At 42.1% G+C, this 19,492-nt stretch overlaps 1 protein-coding gene across 1 annotated transcript; it reads right to left on the bottom strand.

Moving 5' to 3' along the window:
• Positions 1–225: 225 nt before the first annotated feature.
• Positions 226–18,775, bottom strand: LOC307229474 (solute carrier family 22 member 7-like; the record flags this gene model as incomplete). The annotated part of the gene is made up of 18 exons (XM_079999473.1): positions 226–451; positions 1,013–1,121; positions 1,272–1,486; positions 2,106–2,215; positions 2,367–2,490; positions 2,605–2,773; positions 2,895–3,049; positions 3,564–3,667; positions 4,420–4,847; positions 11,415–11,527; positions 12,991–13,197; positions 13,403–13,511; positions 14,810–14,948; positions 16,888–17,011; positions 17,099–17,267; positions 17,357–17,511; positions 18,206–18,309; positions 18,395–18,775. 18 exons carry the CDS (start codon positions 18,773–18,775, stop codon positions 226–228), a joined length of 3,141 nt encoding a protein of 1,046 aa, XP_079855599.1.
• Positions 18,776–19,492: the final 717 nt, after the last annotated feature.

Below are 19,492 nucleotides of genomic sequence, written 5' to 3'. Positions count from 1 at the left end.
CCTTGACAGATCTGGAAAGCCCAAACGGCTGGTAACGACCGGTTGAAGATTTCTGGTAGAATTTGCGCCGCTTCTCCAAACAAAACAAAACAAAAAAATACCCTGTGTCTTTATTTTAGATCATGTATTTATATTTTACACTTGGGGTGTACAGGTGAAGGCGCCACATCTCCAAGAACAATCAGAAACAACGTCAGCACATGAAGGATTGAAGCAGGGTCGAAGTTAGACGGAGAGACGCCCCCCCTGCCGCTCGATGTCCTCGATGGTCTCGGGTAGGCACCTCTTGCGGGTCTCAGGGAGGGTCCAGGCCACCAGCCCCCCCAGAGCGGCCACCGAGCACAGGATGAGCTGCGGTAGGTGCTGCCACACCTCGTCCAGCAGCAGGATCAGAGGGGCCACCGCCACCCCGATGCGGGCCATGAACGAGTTGTAGCCCATGCCGTTTTGCCTGGTGGATATAAGCAGAGGATGATGTCATCAACCAGAGGAGGTTACATCATGTGCTCATTTACTGGTACTTCACTCATGTCCCGTGGCACATTTTGGCCTTTCTTCAGTGTATTTGTCAATCATGTATTCCAATCGCTCTCGTTGTTCTACATAAAGGGGATATGTTGTTGTTTTTAGGTTCTGTCCCACCATTCCACATTCCTGGACCATATTAGAATTGTAGTATTTTCTCTTGTTTGCCGTCCCTGTCTTGAAAAAAATAAACTACAACGGTGTAAAACGGCTTGAAACCACTTCCAAGCTTTTTTAAAATAGTGAAAATGTACCATTTATTTTCACTGTAAATTGACTGCAATTTCAGCGAAAATGAACCTCCTGCCATGTGGTGTCATTTCACTCAATTTCACATATTTGATTCAAGGTAAGTGGTAAACCAGTGACTGTTTGACACAATACTTTATTTCCCTTGTATTTTTCATCTGAGAGCTACTTTTAAATGAGCCCGTCACGCTTTTTGAAGTATCAAATGCAACCAATGCATCGCATCCTCCTGAGTTACCTGATCACAGTTGGGTAGAGCTCAGAGCTGTACAACACGATGGTTGTAAACGCCGCTGCAGAAAAGCCTTTTCCAACGATCGCTACCACCGTTCGAATGGTAGACATGTCTGGAAATCAATAGATTGAATGAGACGCTGTGCATATAGTAGAACAAGAAACATTACACAAATATGACACAAATAAACACAGTGGACTATTCACTTGAACAGAGAATTCATCGACTGAGAATTTTAAAGAGATCAATTCTGAATTGCTACCTTTTGGAATTAAAATGTTGATGAGGAGACACAGCCCGACCAACAGCAGAGCTCCCACCTGATTGCGTCGCCTCCCTATCTTATCCAGTAAGTAGTAAACCATTACTTTTGCTGGTAATTCAATTAAGCCGTAAGTAAACTGAGTGAGATAGATGTTGAGGCCAAAGCCTGAGATATTGAAGCTGATGCCGTAGTACGCCGCCGCCACGCAAAACCTAAAAAGATAAAAAGGTTCAATTAGCCTTAAAGAAAAGTTGTTGCAATCATTTTATAAAAAAAAGTCCAAATAATAAATAGTTTGTATAGCCATAATTATATCATATTTATAATATGTGCATATATATTCACATATGAGGCAGCCTTCAAGCTTTAAAGTTGTAATCCATAACATTATTTTAATTTAAAAAATCCCATATTTGTTACTTTATTTAGGTGCCAGGTGTGTTCTTTTATAAGAAACGCGCATTCATGTTGGGGCGATGCACATGCTCCTCTTTATGCTGTTTCCATTGCTGGTGGCGGGGTCTGCCACGGACAATTTAGTGAAAGGCAGCAGCCGTGAATTTGATCAAGCAGCGAAACTATCGGTGATCAGTAAACTGTCGCTATGGATGAAGATTCATTCAAAAAATGATGAAAAACTATCACCACCGCCTCAGATGAAACAAGAAAATGGAATTTGCAGTTTCAAATGGAATCCTGGGAGTTGTATCGTGCACTCCGCTCAACACGGACAGTTTCACCGATTAGCCTCTTTAAATCCAACCACAAGGACATTTTAAAAGGCATCCGTGGAGGAAAAAAAAGCTGATTAAGGAATTTGGGAGTGCGGACCACACGATGCCAGTGCGCAGGGCCAGCCTCCTCATCCTGGGCGTCCGGACCAGATCCAAGTAGGAGTAGGACCTGGATTTCTTCTCTGTCACAACGATGCTAGAAAGTGTCTGAAGAGAACACACATTTTTGGGGTAAAAAAAAAAAAAAAAAGTGAGTAGGCCAGAGCAGTCAGTAAAACTGTTGTACTTGTACATTTCTGTGGATTTCCTGAATTCAAAGAAGAGTTTTAGTGACGGGGTGGACCTCGGCCACTCTAACCTCTGCTTCTAGCAGATGAGCGCACTCCCCTCTCTGGTTCATCTTGGCACATTTCTCCAAATATCCCTGGGCCTGTTCCAGCTTTCCCTTGGTGATGAGCCATCTGGCCGACTCGGGTATCCACCTGAAGGCGTGGGCACAGATGGCGTTACTCACAATATAAACTACATTTGTGACCATATTTACCAAGGCACAAACCCAATTACCAATGGGTTTTTGGAGCTCTGGAGTGGTATACCTCCAGATGAGGATGGCCAGGGCAAGGGGGGAGGTGATGCTGATGGTCAGCAGCCGCCAGTCGGTCACAAAGTAAGCGATAGCCGGCAGGATGGTACTCCCGAACGTCCAAGACAAGCTGTCAAGCACTCCCACCAGCTTCCTGTGCTCAATGTCCACCCACTCCACGCCTGGAAAGTAAAACAGAAAACACCCTCATATCGACGATGTGCTCATCTGGTCTACATTAGAAATAAATTGCGTCGCGTTGTTAGCGATCGTGAAATAGATATTTGTGGATGTTCTAGTTACTTAGGACCGTTGAGACGATGACGATGCCGGTGATGCCCAACCCCGTGAAGAAGCGCAACACCGCGAACATCACATAGGATGTGGAGAAGGCGCTGGCGAGGCCAAACAGCATCCCGGACACATAGGACACCAGCAGCGTGGTGCGACGGCCAAACCTGCGGGAAAGATAGCAGTGTCAGAATTATGGATTATGTCAGAGTAATGATGTGAATAACATGACATATATTTTCATAATTCTAGATCTGTCGTAGGTTTATTTTTTTCCTGTTTCTTTAGGTTTATACTTACTCTTGAATTATATATCATATACAGAGAATTTGTCACGGTAGGGATTTGGTGCATAACAGACGATTGGCATGATAAAAGCTTGTCTGAAAAAAAATATATAGCCAAATAAAAAAACGAAAATAACCAAATATACACAAATATATAGAATATACAAAATCAAATTCTCTGCACACAACAAGTTAAGTTATAGTAAAAGACAGTAGTTGGGTTTAAGTGGCAGTATGCTTATAAAATATAAAAAGAGATGGATATATTTTACAGAATGAATAAATATGTATATGGGCATATAATACATGCATATGGGCATGGATAACAATGAATATGTAATTATAAATTATTAATTTGTTATTACTAAATTATTACGCCTATACATGAGACTACCTGTCACTCAGACTGCCGAAGGTCATGGCTCCAAACATCACTCCGATGAAAAAAATGGTGGCGGTCGCTTTGCCTTTTCCTCTTTTATCACAAACCAGGTCCCACTTAAAAAAATAAATAAAAATAAAAAAGAATAGAGGGAGAGCACAATTTGACATCTGTGTAGAGAGCAGAGAGATAATCTGGGGGAAAATCCAGGTTTGGGAAGTTAAAATTCCGATCCTGGATTTTGAGCCAAGCATGTGGATTGACTGATCAGAGTGAGTGGAATGAGTGGAATCAACTGGATCGGTGCTGGAGCAACCTGGACCTGGAATTGTCAACCTCTGGCCGGCTGTGCCCTGATCATCCTTTGAAATTCAACTTAAAAAAAGAAACAAGCAATGGATATAATGATAATAACGATGAATAAATGAGCTTTTCTGTTGCAAGATCAAAATTGTAAGGCTGTACTGATTCATCGCATTGATCCGTTCCAGCCAGAATACGACTCGGCGAAAGTAACGACCGTTCGTCGCGAGGAAAGTTTCAAACTCTTTTTGAGATTTTTCTTGACGAGTCACAGTAAAATGAGTCATCCCACTTTCGACTGTTTTTTTCCATTTGGTTCAGTTGGCGTAACGCACGGTTGGGCGAGGGGAGGATTTCCGGTGAACGAGAGTTCATCGTTGTCGGTTTGTGAACTGCGCGCACAGTTTGTTTTATGATGTTTCCAGCGGTGGGTAGCTCTCTATCACAACAATGTCATTACAAAGCGTAAGAGCCGTGATTTTTACACGACATTTACTCGGAAGCGGAAGAAGAACCGTAGAAAGATTGTTTTTCTTTCCCCTCCCCGAGTGTGAAGCTATCTCACCTCCGTGGCCAGAGTGGACTTGAGGCGGGTGTCCTCGTACACCCACCCACTCTGGCACTCCACCGCGTGAAGCCCAGAGGAGTTGGAGGAGTTGAGCAGCAGCTGATATTGGGGCTCCGGGAACATCCGACAGGAGCTCGGAGCTCCGTCGTCCTGCAGCGGCACGCCCACGACGAGCCTCTGCTCCAGAGATAAATTCCCGAAGTCTCCATCCTCCAGGGAGCTGAGGTCACAGTAGTGGGCCGGAGCGACAGCGATGAAATTGATGAGCAAGAAGTGGCACGGCAGCGTGAACCTGGAGAGGAAGCTGATCAGGATGATCATCCACTGGAATCTGCCGAATCCGTCCACGTCGGAGAGGATGTCCTCGAACTTCATGGCGGCCTCCCTCGCACGTGTCGTCTCCCCCGTTGAACAAGAAACCTCACCTGCCGTCGAATTCACATTGGAAATGCACCGTCCTGTTCATCTCATTCCAGACAAAGCAATCATTTGTTCCCGACTCTCTTTGCGACTACTCCGAGGTTAATATTTTACTGAGTTCAACGCCGTGGAAAAATGGTTGCACCCATATCAATAAGTGATATATTTGGAGCGGTTCCCCCCAAATGTGTCTGAGAATTGTTCATCTTATCCTTCCTTTCACGGCTGCATTCAGCGATCTAGTGAGCAACAAAGGAAGAGAGTGCAGTAGCTCTCAACAGCTGTTTCATTTATTTGGTGAAAAGATAATTATTTTTAAATGGCGCACACGCTGGCTACACATGGCTTACGCTGGAAAAAAATCATGGGATTTGAGTCATTGGATCGACTTAAAAAAAAGTTGCTTTCATTTGTTAAACCTATATTTTGTACGTTTTTTTTCCAACTTAAAATCTGCACCTCAATTTCTCCATTTCAAGTGGAGAACAGCTTTGATATACTGTACATAGTTGACTAATTTAAGCATTTTTTTATTTAAAGTTGATCCAATGAATACATTTTTCAGTGTACATTTGGAAATAGGAATCATCTCAAAACATGTTCATAAAAGTATATGAAACACATTTTTATAATCATAACAGGAAGGAAAAACTAAAAGACAAAGAAAAGAAAATATAAAAGAACATTTAGGGTATATAATGCATATGTTCATACATATTAGAATATGGTGATGTACCCCATTTGTTCATCATCTTCAATCGTTTGGCAGAAGTCATGTCTATTAAAATATTGTCCATCCAAGTATTCTACCTCATGCCTAAGGCCAGCTCTAAACTGCTTTGAACTGTTCTACTTTGTCGACCTTTGCACGTCTCAAGTAGAACATCAATTATCTACCATTTACCTAACAGCTGCCTAGCAGACCCAGCCAGCCAGCTCCACAATGAAAATTTACATTTGAGATTTGATGAGAATTCCTCCCAGATTGTCTTCCCTTGCCTGAGTGACAGGTCTTCACGATGTTAATGGCACAATCTACTTTAATGAATCAGTCTCTGAACTGATTTTTCACAAAGCAGCATGCACATGCGTCAGGTGGGAAACTACAGCTACTATGTGCCCGCCAGGTTTTCCCACGGGAAACCTCTGAGGGGGAAAAATTGTGAAATATTTTGGAAACCACAGGCCAAAACCTTCCACAAAGTTACAGCACATTTGTCGGGATGGACCCAGTCGTTTTGATGTATCTCGCGTGTATGCGGCTTGAAAACTGTGGGAGGAGTAGCGTTAAATAATAGCGTGAAAATAATAATAATAATAATAATAATAATAATAATAATAATAATAATAATTTGTGCAATTATAGTAAGTGTACAGGCAGCACACTTAATAATACAACAATATGTTATCAATGGGATACAGTATATGACTCATATCATACTGTCTCATTAGAGATAATACTGAGCGCAGTAATTATGCCATGCGTGACAAGGCACTAGAAAACCCAAATTATGGGAATACGTTCAAAGACAATGGGTGTTGGTTGGAGACAGAGAGGAGGGGAGAGACTTATAAGCCCATAAAAGGTAAAAACAGAGGTTTAGTGGGAACCTTTGGATTCTTCTCACCAAGACTTCACACAGAGTGACTTTGTGAGAAATACCACCAGAATGAACGAAACTGGACAAGCTTAGCTCGTCTTTATTTTGTCACTGCACACACCACAACACAGGCATACGTGCAGCTACGGCGACCGACACGTGCGCACACACACACACACACACACACACACACACACACACAATTAATGCAATGCACTGTGCCACCGTGCCACAAATGATGCACTTTACCAAAAAAGAAAACCAAGAAGAGGTGGAACAAGAAAGAACATTCAACAATCATCAGATCTGATGGAGAAACCAACCGGCTGAAGGAACCAATTCAATCTTATTTTACATTATCATTTTATACTTTTTCCAATGCAATTTGATTTAACCTGGTTTGCTTATAATTAACTACTAACACCTTTTCAACTGGTAATTATGTTTAAGGGTAATTTCTATAGTTTTCCCAGCCTCTTCTGAGGGATAAGTGATGTGATGGTAGCGATGTGATGATAGTAACACCTACGTTTAGTCGTAAAAAGACACGTTTCTAAAAAGGTTATTCTTAACAAACGAAGGAAAAAATCACGTATTTCAGGATAAACATACCCTCGTAGGTTGACCTTTGTTGGTGTGGCTCCTAGCAGCATAGTCAGCATTGGCACATGTTGTACAATTCTCACTGCATGGTCGGTGAGGTAAACCTGTTCGCAACTGGAAAACAATTTGAGATTATGAAAGATATTTATTTTGCAGAATAGAGAAAAAGATACAGATGCACTTCAAGAGCGTGATGCTGTTCTGTCTAGTTTTACATTTGAAGAAGCCAGCTTTATATACGGAGAAACGGTTGGGCCTTTCCCAAGACCATGTGATTCGCTGTTGCCTTCACTAACACCTGAGAACGTTTTTAACGAAGGACATCAAACACCATCATTAAAAGAAAAAGTTGTGCCATTTTTGGCAGGAATGTAAGATCTCCTGATAAAGAGGAGTCAGGAGTAGTCCCCAAACAAAACATATGCCTCTTAGCATTTGGACAGCACTTGGTTGTAAAGCAATATCTTTCATGAGCATTGATCATCTGCATATTCTCTCACACACTCTAACCGGTCTGCAGCTATGCAGCCCCACAGTGCGACGCATTGTATGTTCTGACACCTTTCTATCATAGCCTATGCTAAAACCTTGCGTATGCTAAAAATCTTCAAAATTCTTGGGAGTTATTATGTGGGCTAACCCCTAACCCTTCCCCAGCTACGCTCTTAGAACCTGCTAGGGGCCTCTTTTCATTTTCGTTTGGCCCCTGGCTGCATTTGCAGGTAAACGTGAGAATCTTGTCCATTGCTACTTGTCCATCACCAACCTCAACAGAACTTCATCACTTCGCCAACTTCTTCCGTTGTAACAAGAACAGGCATATCAGCGGTCTCCTCTGGTGGTTCTTGAAAATATTCCGTTTCATCATCACATTCAGGTTGAAATCCGCTGTTTGGAATGTTCTCCAAGTCCGGGATAACACCGATATCAGTCTCAGCATCGCTGTCTGAGAACTGACTATCATCGCGGAAAATGAAGTCCAGTATGCGCTGCTTACACTGATTTGGATCTATCGCACTGGTGAGATTACGGTCCACATTACGATTTAGATGTTCCACCACCCACTTCTCGTTATCTATAGCAACATGGAGATGAAAGTTTTCACATACAAGTGAAACCGGATCCTCGTCTTGTTTACGGAAGTGACGTCAGCTTGACTTCCTCGTTGGTATACGTTGGTGTACGCCGCCTCCACAATGATGTCTCCGTGTGTGTGTAAAAGTAGTATGATTTAAAGATTGAACTTTATCAAAACGGTTTCACATTGTGACTTCACATCACATGGAATATGGAGGAATGATCTTCACCTGGTCGGTCGCTTTAAAGGAAACGATTGATCGGCGTTGTTCATCGCTATTCAGCGTATCGGTAATTTAACTGAGTTTCCCCATGTGATCTAACTGGAATATTTAACTCCGCGGTTAAACATTTATCTTCTTCCCCTTTCGGATCATCTGCCTCCAATACCTTCTGTTCTGCGCATGTCCTCCCTCACCACATCCATGATCCTTCTCTTTGGCCTTCCTCTTTTCCTCTTGCCTGGCAGCTCCATCCTCAGCATCCTTCTCCCAATATATCTCTCATCTCCCCTACACACGTGTCCAAACCATCTCAATCTCGCTTCTCTCACTTTTCCACCAAACTGTCCAACCTGAGCTGTCCCTCTAATGAACTCATTCTTAATCCTGTCCATCCTCATCACTCCCAATGAAAATCTCAACATCCTCAACTCTGCCACCTCCAGTTCAGCCACCTGCCTTTTTGTCAGGGCCACCGCCTCTAAACCGTACAACATAGCTGGTCTCACTACCGTCCTGTAGACCTTCCCCTTCACTCTTGCTGGAACCCTTCTGTCACAGGTCACTCCGGACACTCTTCTCCACCCACTCCACCCTGCCTGTACTCTCTTCTTCACCTCTCTCCCGCACTCTCTGCTGCTTTGGATGGTTGACCCCAAGTACATGAACTCATCTGCCTTCTCCACCTCCACCCCTTGCATTCTCAGCTTTTCACCGCCTTCCCTCCCATTCAGGCACATGTATTCTGTCTTACTCCTGCTGACTTTCATTCCTCTTCTCTCTAATGCCTCATGCCTCCACTTCTCCAGGCTCTTCTCAAACTGCTCCCTACTCTCGCTCCAGATCACAATGTCATCCGCGAACATCATAGTCCACAGAGACTCCTGCCTGATTTCATCAGTTAACCTGTCCATCACCATTGCAAACAAGAAAGGGCTCAGAGCTGATCCTTGATGCAATCCCACCTCCACTTTGAATGCCTTTGTCACACCTACTGCCCACCTTACTACTGTCTGACATCCATATCCTGTACCACTCCTACGTACTTCTCTCCCACACCCGACTTCCTCATGCAATACCACACTTCCTCTCTCGGCATCCTAATCATATGCTTTCACAAAATCCAAGACGCAGTGCAGCTCCCTCTGGCCTTCCCTGTACTTTTCCATCAGCATTCTTAAAGCAAACATTGCATCTGTAGTAATCGTTCCTGGTATGAAACCATACTGCTGCTCGCTGATCTCCACCCCTCCTTTTAACCTAGCCTCCACTACCCTTTCCTATAGCTTCATGCTGTGGCTGATCAACTTCATTCCCCTGTAGTTACTACAGCTCTGTACGCCTCCCTTATTCTTGGAGATGGGTACCAGTACACTTCTTCTCCACTCCTCTGGCATCCTCTCCCCTTCCAGGATGGTGTTAAACAGTCTCGTTAGGAACACCACTGCCATCTCACCTAAACATTTCCATGCTTCCCCAGGTATGTCATCTGGGCAAACTGCCTTTCCACTCTTCATCTTCTTTAACGCTGTTCTCACTTCATCCTTGCTAATTTGCTGCACTTCTTGATCCACTATCCCCGCATCATCCACTCTTCTCTCCCTCTCATTTTCTTCATTCATCATCTCCTCAAAGTACTCCTTCCACCTTCTCAACACACTCTCCTCACTAGTCAGCACATTCCTATCATTATCCCTCATCACCCTAACCTGCTGTACATCCTTCCCAGCTTGATCCCTTTGTCTTGCCAATCAGTACAAGTCCTTTTCTCCTTCCTTACTGTCCAACCTCTCATACAACTCGTCGTATGCCTTTTCCTTTGCCTTTGCCACTTATCTCTTTGCCTTGCACTGCATCAGCTTGTACTCCTGTCTACTTTCTTCATCTCTCTGACTATCCCATTTTTTTCTGAGATCTGCTCCAACGACCACTCTCTCTCCCTTGGGGAAGCTCTCCACCACTACAACCAACTCACTAAAGCATTCTTCTTTCTCCTCAATCTCACACCCAACTTGGGGAGCATATGCATTGACCACATCCATTATCACTCTATCAATTTCCAGCTTCATGCTCATTATGCACACTCTGTCCGACACTCTCGTCATCTCCAAAACACTCCTGACAGATTCTTCCTTTAAAACTATCCCTACCCCATTTCCCCTGCCATCCCCTCCATGGTAGAACAGTTTGTACCCAGCTCCGATACTCCCGGCCTTACTCCCCTTCCACCCGGTCTCTTGTACACATAGTACATCTACCTTCCTTCTCTCCATCGTGTCAGCCAGCTCTCTCTCTTTACCCTTCATAGTGCCAACGTTCAAGGTTCCTACTCTCAACTCTACACTCCTACCCTTCTTCCTCCCTTGCTGTCTCCGGACACGCCTTCCCCCTCTTCTTCTTCTTCTCTTCTTCAGCCGACAGTAGCACAATTTACACTGGCACCCCGTTGGAATGGCACCAGTAGCCATCGTTGTGGCCTCGAACGATCCGGTATGGATATCAGATTTATTGTCCGCATGTTTGATTTGGCATGGTTTTTACGCCGGATGTCCTTCCTGACGCAACTCTCTCTATTCATCTCAGCATGGGACCGGCACTGATGATACACTGGCTTGTGTACCCCCAGTGGCTAGATTAAACATTTATCTACAGTTTAGAAATCAAACTCGGTTTTGTTAATACTTTGACGGATAAAAAACCCCACAAAGGAACATGAATCTGGAAAAATCTAATTTTCCTTCTAGAAAGGTTTTTTTTAACTTATTTGGCTGCTCCTGGTGATTTTAGAAATGCGTGATAATGTGGGTTTTGCTGCGGTGGGTCACATATTTGGATCAAACTTGAAGGACCACATGTCAGAACTGGCCAAAATCCAAATTTTATTCATCATATCCGTGGGTATGTTGGTTCCATGCTATCGCTAGACTACTGACGTAAATTTTTCATGACCAAAAACAATAGGAGTCTGGACCCTTAATAATAATAATAATAATAATAATAATGTCAGAAATAATATAGCTGGAGGCAACAATACACAGGCTCCAGTTTAGTGGTGTTAGGTACGTATTACAGTTTTCCAGGTTCTGTGAGTTTACAATGATTGGGCTGTCGTCTGAACAAGGGTAATTACTACACGAAGCAACCAGGTCTACACAGTGCAACTCTCCGAATCCGAATGAGCACCTAGAGACGAAGCCTTGACTTATATGACATCGGTTCTTCATGTCATAAAGCGCCCTGCTCCACAAACTAATCAACGTATGCCAGAGTCCTTAAACTTCTGGTAAATTTGCAACAGTTTTTCACTAATTCCTGCTACATGTTGTTGATAGATGAAGATCGATGTGGATAAAAGTTGCACCACAAGATGTCTTAAAGGCCCCAGTTCCAACGAGACCTAAACCATGTCCGTGGGTTCGGGGATCGTCATGTTACAGACACTTTTAGCCCAAAATATGCCAAAAATAAAAATAAAAATCAGAATGTAGTTTCTTGATTAATTTGATGTGTTGATCAAGAAGGAGAGACCGCTGACGCTGACTTGAGTAAAATAATAGATTTATCACAAAAGAACAGCATCAGACCAGACTTGCATAGGTCACCGTTCACGTTTTAACCTTCCTTATCACCGGGACCCCTGACAATGGGCTCTGTCTCTCTCTTGAGACCCCTGGCATCGTCTGTTGATAATCATTATTTTATACAATGGGCACTGTCTTGGGACGCTACTCATTCCCAGACACCTCAAGAGCAAAAACAATAGCCTCGTAGGCTGGACCCATAATAAGAGTCCCCCATACTGATGAAAACGGCGATGGTGCGTGCATAAGAAGAATCTTTTAATTATCATGCAAACACATGCTCTGGATGGTGAAATGAGGCCTCTGCATTTAACCCATCCTGGCTTGTCCTTCTTTTTTTTGGGGGGGGGGGGGGTGGGGGGGCAGCATTTGTCAATGCACACAGGGATGCACCCTGGTAACAAGTGTCCACCACCATTAAGAGCATACATGTGCGCGTGCATGAACGTGCGGTACACTTAAGGGTCCCGGTACAGGGGTTTGAAAATGTGGTCACCTCAGACTAGTTCCATTGCATTGAGCTAACACAGTTAGCATACAGCCAGTCAAAAAATTAAAGGATGAAGACATTTAAATAATTCACAAACTTGTGTTTTATGTTTGCACATCAACAATTAATTGAATGACATTGTTTTTAGCAGGAGGGAGTGAAGCTTTAATTGTGACATTGCTGTGGACACATTTCACTCTGATACAATGCTTTGCATTGTCATCTAGGTGTTTTCTGTTGCATGTCTTTCTCTGCAATGTTGGAAAAAGAAACAATCAATATCAAGGTTTAAATACATTTGAAGCTGTTACTGCTTTCAGAAAATGTCTAGATCTATGGACAAATATGACTATCATTTCGGATATTGTGTTAATGTATAGCAATTAAGAGTTGGTCTGACTTGATTGATAATGATTTAGCAAGTGGGTTCAGAGCGAAAACTAAATATTCTATCCAACATGCTTGCTGTCTTTTGTCTTGAAATTGTCAGCGACTGAAATGTTCTAATTGCATGAGATTTGAGAGGTAACATTCAAAACATTAATATTCCGCACACTTTCAAATGAACAACCTACCTCGGTTCCTCGACATCTTCGATGAGCTCGGGCAAACGTGCGTTCATCGTTTCGGGTAGAAGCATGGTGACTAAACTGGCCCCCACGGCCACCACGCAGTAGATCACAGACGGCAGGAGGTGCCACACTTCATCCAGCAGGAGGATGAGCGGGGCGATGGACACACCCAAACGAGCCACAAAGGAAGTGTAGCCCAAACCATTCTGCCTAAAAGTATCAATGATCTGTTATTTATCAATATGTCAATTCAACAAAATATGACAATAGTTAGTTAATGGCAGCGATTACACTGATTCCTCAGTATGTTGGACTTCATGAATTTCCCCTGGGAATTTATAAGCCGTTATGTTATGTCATGTTATGTTATGTCATGTTATGTTATGTCATGTTATGTTGTGTTGTCGTATCTTACCTTACTACAGTAGGGTACAATTCGCTCGTGTAGAGGAACATGATAGTGAAGGATGCTTCAGAAAGGCCTTTTCCAAGAACAGCCATAACTGTGCGCGCTATCCACTGATCTGCAGGAAGGTACCATCAAGTGAAGTTAACAACAGGACCATGAACCCGTTTTTAGGCGCCAAAATTCTCACAACAACAGCCACTAGACACATTTTTTCGGGGTCCAGCCTCCGAAGAAGGGCTGTTTTTGTTCATGAAAAATAGATGCCAGTGGTGTATGGATCTCACCGATCCAACAAACTCAATGAATACAATTTGCATTTGGGGCAGTTTCGACACGGCCTCATCTAAGTTTGATCCAGATCGGTCCATTTTTGTGGAATAAGTTAGTAGAAAACTGTTTTTTGTCATCTCCACAACGGTGATATCACTGCGCACATGCGCACAGGTCACGTGATAGCACTGCAGTCCCCTGATTGGTCTAGACAATTGGGACCTCACCAAGATGGCGGCATGCACAGATGCAGCAGCTCCGCTGGCTTCGACGCGCTCTCCATTTTGGTGCCCTCTCTGTTTGTATGTCAGTTAACCAAGCCACAGACACAATGAAGATTTGAATTTTGTGCAGTTCCAATACGCCATCATCCGAATATGATCCAAATCGGTCCCAGTCAAGTGTGTCACTGCACTGATTGCACTTTAACTAAAGGAATTTATCCACCCAATTGATTATTCGATTGGACTTAAACTAAAGAAATATAAGACACAAACTCTGACAGACTGTACAGAAGCACAGAAGCGCAGCTATAACGTTAAATATGAGGTAGGTGTTGCGTTTGTAATGTGGCTAATGTAACAATCTTTTACTTTATGAATGAATTACTAATCCGTTGAGTTACAGAAAACAAAAAAAAAGATCACCTTCGGAATTTATAGAAATTCCATCTAGATTTTTACAGTTTTTACAGTCTATTACTTTATTACTATTCAACTTTATTATGTTCGAAAATAACTCAGTCAAAGAATTACCAGAATACAATTAGATTAAATAAAGCGTAGCGTATTAAACCTAATAAACATATATGCTTCTAAGGACAGCTGACATTTACCAGGGTAGGTTCCACAAAATAAAACCCCAATAACATCACCTTCACACTGTCACACCATCCAACCTAGATACCTTGAATGGCTGCCTGCTGCTATATTTTCCCTTCATTATTATTATTTTGGAGCCAATACCACTCACGTTATATTCACATTTAGGCCTACAGTATAAGCCACATATTGAGACTGAATATGAATCTTTCTTGTTGTAATTTAAGAAAAGGTTGAATTACAAATATTTCAGTCTAATACCAATATCAATAAGCGTCTGTTCGCCTGCCTACCCGCCACCCATCCATCTATCCATAAGTACCTTTAGGAATGAACAGGTTGATGAAAATACAAACTCCAGTGAGCATGAGGGACCCGGCTTGGCTCAGCCTCCTGCCCATTTTGAGCAGGAAGTAGTAGACCATTATCTTCCCTGGCATTTCAATGGTGGTAAACACAAACTGTGAAAGATACAGGTTGAGTCCAAATCCAGAGATATTTAGACTTATCCCGTAATATGTAAATGCCACTCCATACCTATAAATGGACCAAAAAAAAACAAAAAACTTTTCAGTGAGGCAAACAAGTCATAATCAATACATTTTTTCCAGATTATTCAAGGCTCTGACAGTGCAGTCAAGGAAAAGCTAGTTTCATAGATAGATGGATAGATAGATGGAATAGTGGTGTGTATTTATTCTTCTTTCATGTACTTGTGCAAAAACCTGCTTGTATCATTTACATTCATTATTCTTCATACTTGCACTCACCAGACTATGCCAGAGCAGATGGCAATCTTTCTCATTGTTGGGGTTCGTACTAGATCCACAAATGTGTACTTTTTATCTTTTCTCTGAGTTACGTCTGACTCCAACAGTGTCTGTGGTTAAGCAGGACAGACATATATGGCAGTTCACAACATTCCTCCAATTTAAGTTTCATGTGGACACACTATGTACATTGTAATCACCCTGTTGGGGTTTTTTGTGAATATTGAGACAGATTATTGATTTGAAATGATTTTAGAACTAAGTATGCGTAGTTTAAAGGGGACCTATTATGCAAAACACACTTGTTCAGTGCTTGTGCACATACATTTGGGTCTCTGATGGGCCTACCTAACACACAAACTGTGAAATAAAACAACCCAGTCAGTTTTTTGTGAGCTGTCTATTTCAGAAAATCTGTGGTGAAATAAGCCGTTCAGATTTGAAGCCCCTTTAGGCTTCAAATAGAATATAAAGCCTATTGTGCCTAATTACCGGGTGTCATGACATTTCACTGCATATATGTATGACTGTATGTATAATCTTGAATCTTCCTAGGTAAAGTAGGGCTTTGGTAGAATATGAACCGCCCTCCATCTGAGTAACTCCACCCACGGCTGGAGCACAACCGGACCTGCTGGCATCGGAGCTAAGAGCTAAGAACAGCTGGGAACTGCTCTGTTGTTGGCCGCAGAAACCAGCACAAATCTTTTAAAAGAAAGAGGAATTAATATCAACCGTGTGACAAATATGCAGACGATGGAAATATAAGTATTTGCTGTGTTTCTTTCTGTGTGTGTGTGTGTGTGTGTGTGTGTGTGTGTGTGTGTGTGTTAGTGTGTGTGTCCAGGGTGGGTTGACTGTACTGTAGGCTCTGGCACACGTTTCGCTCCATGTTTCTCCAAACAAAATCTTAGATGTATTTATTTTATTTTATTTTCCAACGTTTCCGTAATTGAATGAATCAAAAGAGCCTGCTCCAGACACCGCGGTAAAAGTAGGAACAATCTTTTAGATGAGGCCTTGTAGATCTAATATGAGTGAAGATTCAGCAACTGGATGGCTTATTTCTCACCTCAAATTTGATCGGAAACAGATTTTAGTGTACTGATAAGGTGAAATCAGTTTAGCGAAATTGGACATCTGCATTCAAGTCTTCTATTGTAGTTTCTATGTTCAAATGATTGAATGATATATAATATAATATAATATAATATAATATAATATAATATAATATTATATTATACTATATTATATTATATTATATTATATTATATTATATTATATTATATTATATATATTATTGAATGCAGTCCAGAGTAAATTATTTTTAGTTTATGTGTCTTTGGTTCTTAAAGTGACTAGGCCACCTCATCATGTAACATGCATGTGGAGTAGTAAAACGAGGGAGATGAGCCCCAGTGGTTGGAAGTGGTTGCCTGTGACAGGAGTCATTATGAACAGACAGTGGTTATTATCCAGAAATAACTGACCACTGATTGCCAATCAGAATCGGGTTTTTGCACAGAGTCATGTAACTGTTTGAGATAATGTGGGTAACCAATGTCAGATAAAAAGTGTCAAGATTAAATTTTTTTTGCTGAATTAAATTGAATTACATTTAAATATTTACCACTGGCGTTATGGCATCGAGGCACTCTGTTCTGTTGTTCATCTTGGCACATTTCAAGATGTAGAAGTGAGCAGCGTCTGACTTGCCATGAGCCAGGAGCCAGCGTGCAGACTCTGGAAGCCACCTGCCATGGCAACGAAAGTGGTGAACCCAAGCATTTGACGAGGATCCAGTTGATATGACTTCTATGTGTCAATGTAAAGCTTCATACCACCAAGTGAGAATGGAAAACAGCAGGGGGGATGTCACGACCAGGATGAGCATCCTCCACTCATTTACAAAGTAGCCGATTCCAGTCAGCAACCAGCTGCCAATCGTCCAATCCAGACTGATGAGCACACCGGCCAAGGTCCTGTGCTCGATGCCAATCCACTCAACACCTGCAGAAAAGTCATTAAAGGTCACTAAATGAGCTAAAAATGGATGATGTGACTAAGATGTCATTTTGGGTTTTTTATGTGATACACACTCAGAACGAGAGAAATGACGCTTATCCCCGAGAGCGTCACTCCGGTGAAAAACCTCATGATGGAAAACATGACATACGATGTGGAGAACGAACTTAACACTGCAAACACCATAGTGAACAGATAGGACACCAGGAGGGTTTTCCTGCGGCCAAATCTGGGAATTAAAAAAATATATAGTTAAGCATATTCAGTAAACACATTGAGCAGTACTTTAAAACATTGGTTGGAATTAAAAGGCCTCAATTTCCCCCATTGAATTAATATGTTATCTTATATGATCTTAATCGTAAACAATTATTTCGTTAATGAATTTGATCCTGAATTAAACATTTTTGTGATCACAAAATTATTAATTTGATGGTCTTTAAAGGCATGTGTTTTTAAAATATATAAGCCTATATATATATATATATATATATATATATATATATATATATATATATATATATATATATATATATATATAAAGATATATAGTTAGTACCCCAACAAAATGTCTGCTTTAATATTATGAATAGATAATGAATTTGTATGGGACACAGGGCATTCGTTGGGAACTTTGACCAAACATTTACTTTATGTGAATTCAAGATTTGTAATTCATTAACACTGTATGTATGTCATGTACTGTAGGTGTGTCACTGGGGGTTGATAGGTGCACTTTGTTGAATGACTTGAATGATGAATAATGAAAGCTCAGCCATCAATTTGCCTTAACTTGGTCAACTCGCCAGAACTTTCCAAAGCCACCCACCCTACTTCCCCACCCTACCTTCCACCCACTCAGCATAAAATGCACACCACACATATTTGCCCGATTTCTGTATGTTCAATCACACCTTACCTACCGATCACTAAGATAACCAAATAAAGGCGCTCCACACATTACACCGACAAATAAAATGGTGGCTGTCGCTTTGTTCATCCATTTCTTGCCGCATACGAGATCCCACTTAAAGGAATTCATGAAACAAAAACAAAAATCGTAAAGTTCACGCTTGGACTTTGATTATCGTACATTGATTTTCAGCACTTACCTCTGTAGCCAGTGTGGATTTGAAGGTGCTATGGTCGTAGACCCATCCACTCTGGCACTGCACGCTGTCTGTCACATTGCTAGTGTTGGACATGGACAGTAAGTGGTACTGAGGTTCTGAGAACATGCGACAGACGCTCGGCGTCCCATCTGGCAGCGCCGGGACGCCGACGGTGACTTTCTGTGCCGCGGTCAAATTCCTAAAGGTGCCGCCGTCGTCCAGAGCACCGAGGTCACAGTGGTGGGAGGGAACCTCCGTAATGAAGTTATTCAAGAGAAAGTGGCACGGCAGGGTCATGCGAGAGATGGTCTGAATCAAGATGAGCGCAATTTGGAATTTCCCAAATCCTTTTATTTGGGAGAGTAAGGAGTCAAAATTCATTTTTCTGAGCTGGTCGTGCAAGCTGCCAAACACTGTAAATCTGTGAGAGCCGAGGGTTGTGAGGACCTTATGTGCCGTTCTTCAAGATACATTTACCAGCACCGTGTTAACTATTGCTGCTGCGCCTTCTAAAGTGTTAATAAATAGCCTTAAACCTTGAAAAAAAAAGTATATCTTGGTAATATTGGACCAACGGAAGATAGAGAGAACACAAAGGACATCATATGGCATCATATGGCTTAAAATCTCTGTATAATCCTACCTAACTGTGAAAACAATTTTTTTTAAAATAAATAAGTAGGATACAGCCAGTAAATCCATTTAATCAGCGACAGTCTGGAAGAGACAGGGGGTCTGAAAGGGGACATTGGGCGGATTAGGTGAAAAAATAAGGAGCGGAGGCCTCATACATGACTGGTCAAGGCCTCCTTACAAGGAGTTGGGTTGGTAGCAATGAACGTATTTTGTCCACAACTTTAAAAATAAATTCTGCCCAGAATGGCCAAGTGTTGGACAAAGTAGGACCTGGAGCCTGTGACAATAAGGACACTAGAGGAAGACTGAGAAGTCGCATTTTGGAAAGGCATTTTTCGAATACATGAACCAATACATGAGCAACGCATACAGACGGTTGCATTGCTGCTATAGTCTCTGTGGAAATGTACTTGATCTTTGAGCAGCCTCGTGATGTCTCCCTTTCACGGTGATATTTTGTTG

This window comes from Zeus faber, assembly GCF_960531495.2.
Source record: "Zeus faber genome assembly, chromosome: 4".
NCBI classification, from domain to species: domain Eukaryota; kingdom Metazoa; phylum Chordata; class Actinopteri; order Zeiformes; family Zeidae; genus Zeus; species Zeus faber.
The sequence above is the reverse complement of the archived record's forward strand: the minus strand, read 5'-3'. Positions and strand labels throughout refer to the sequence as shown.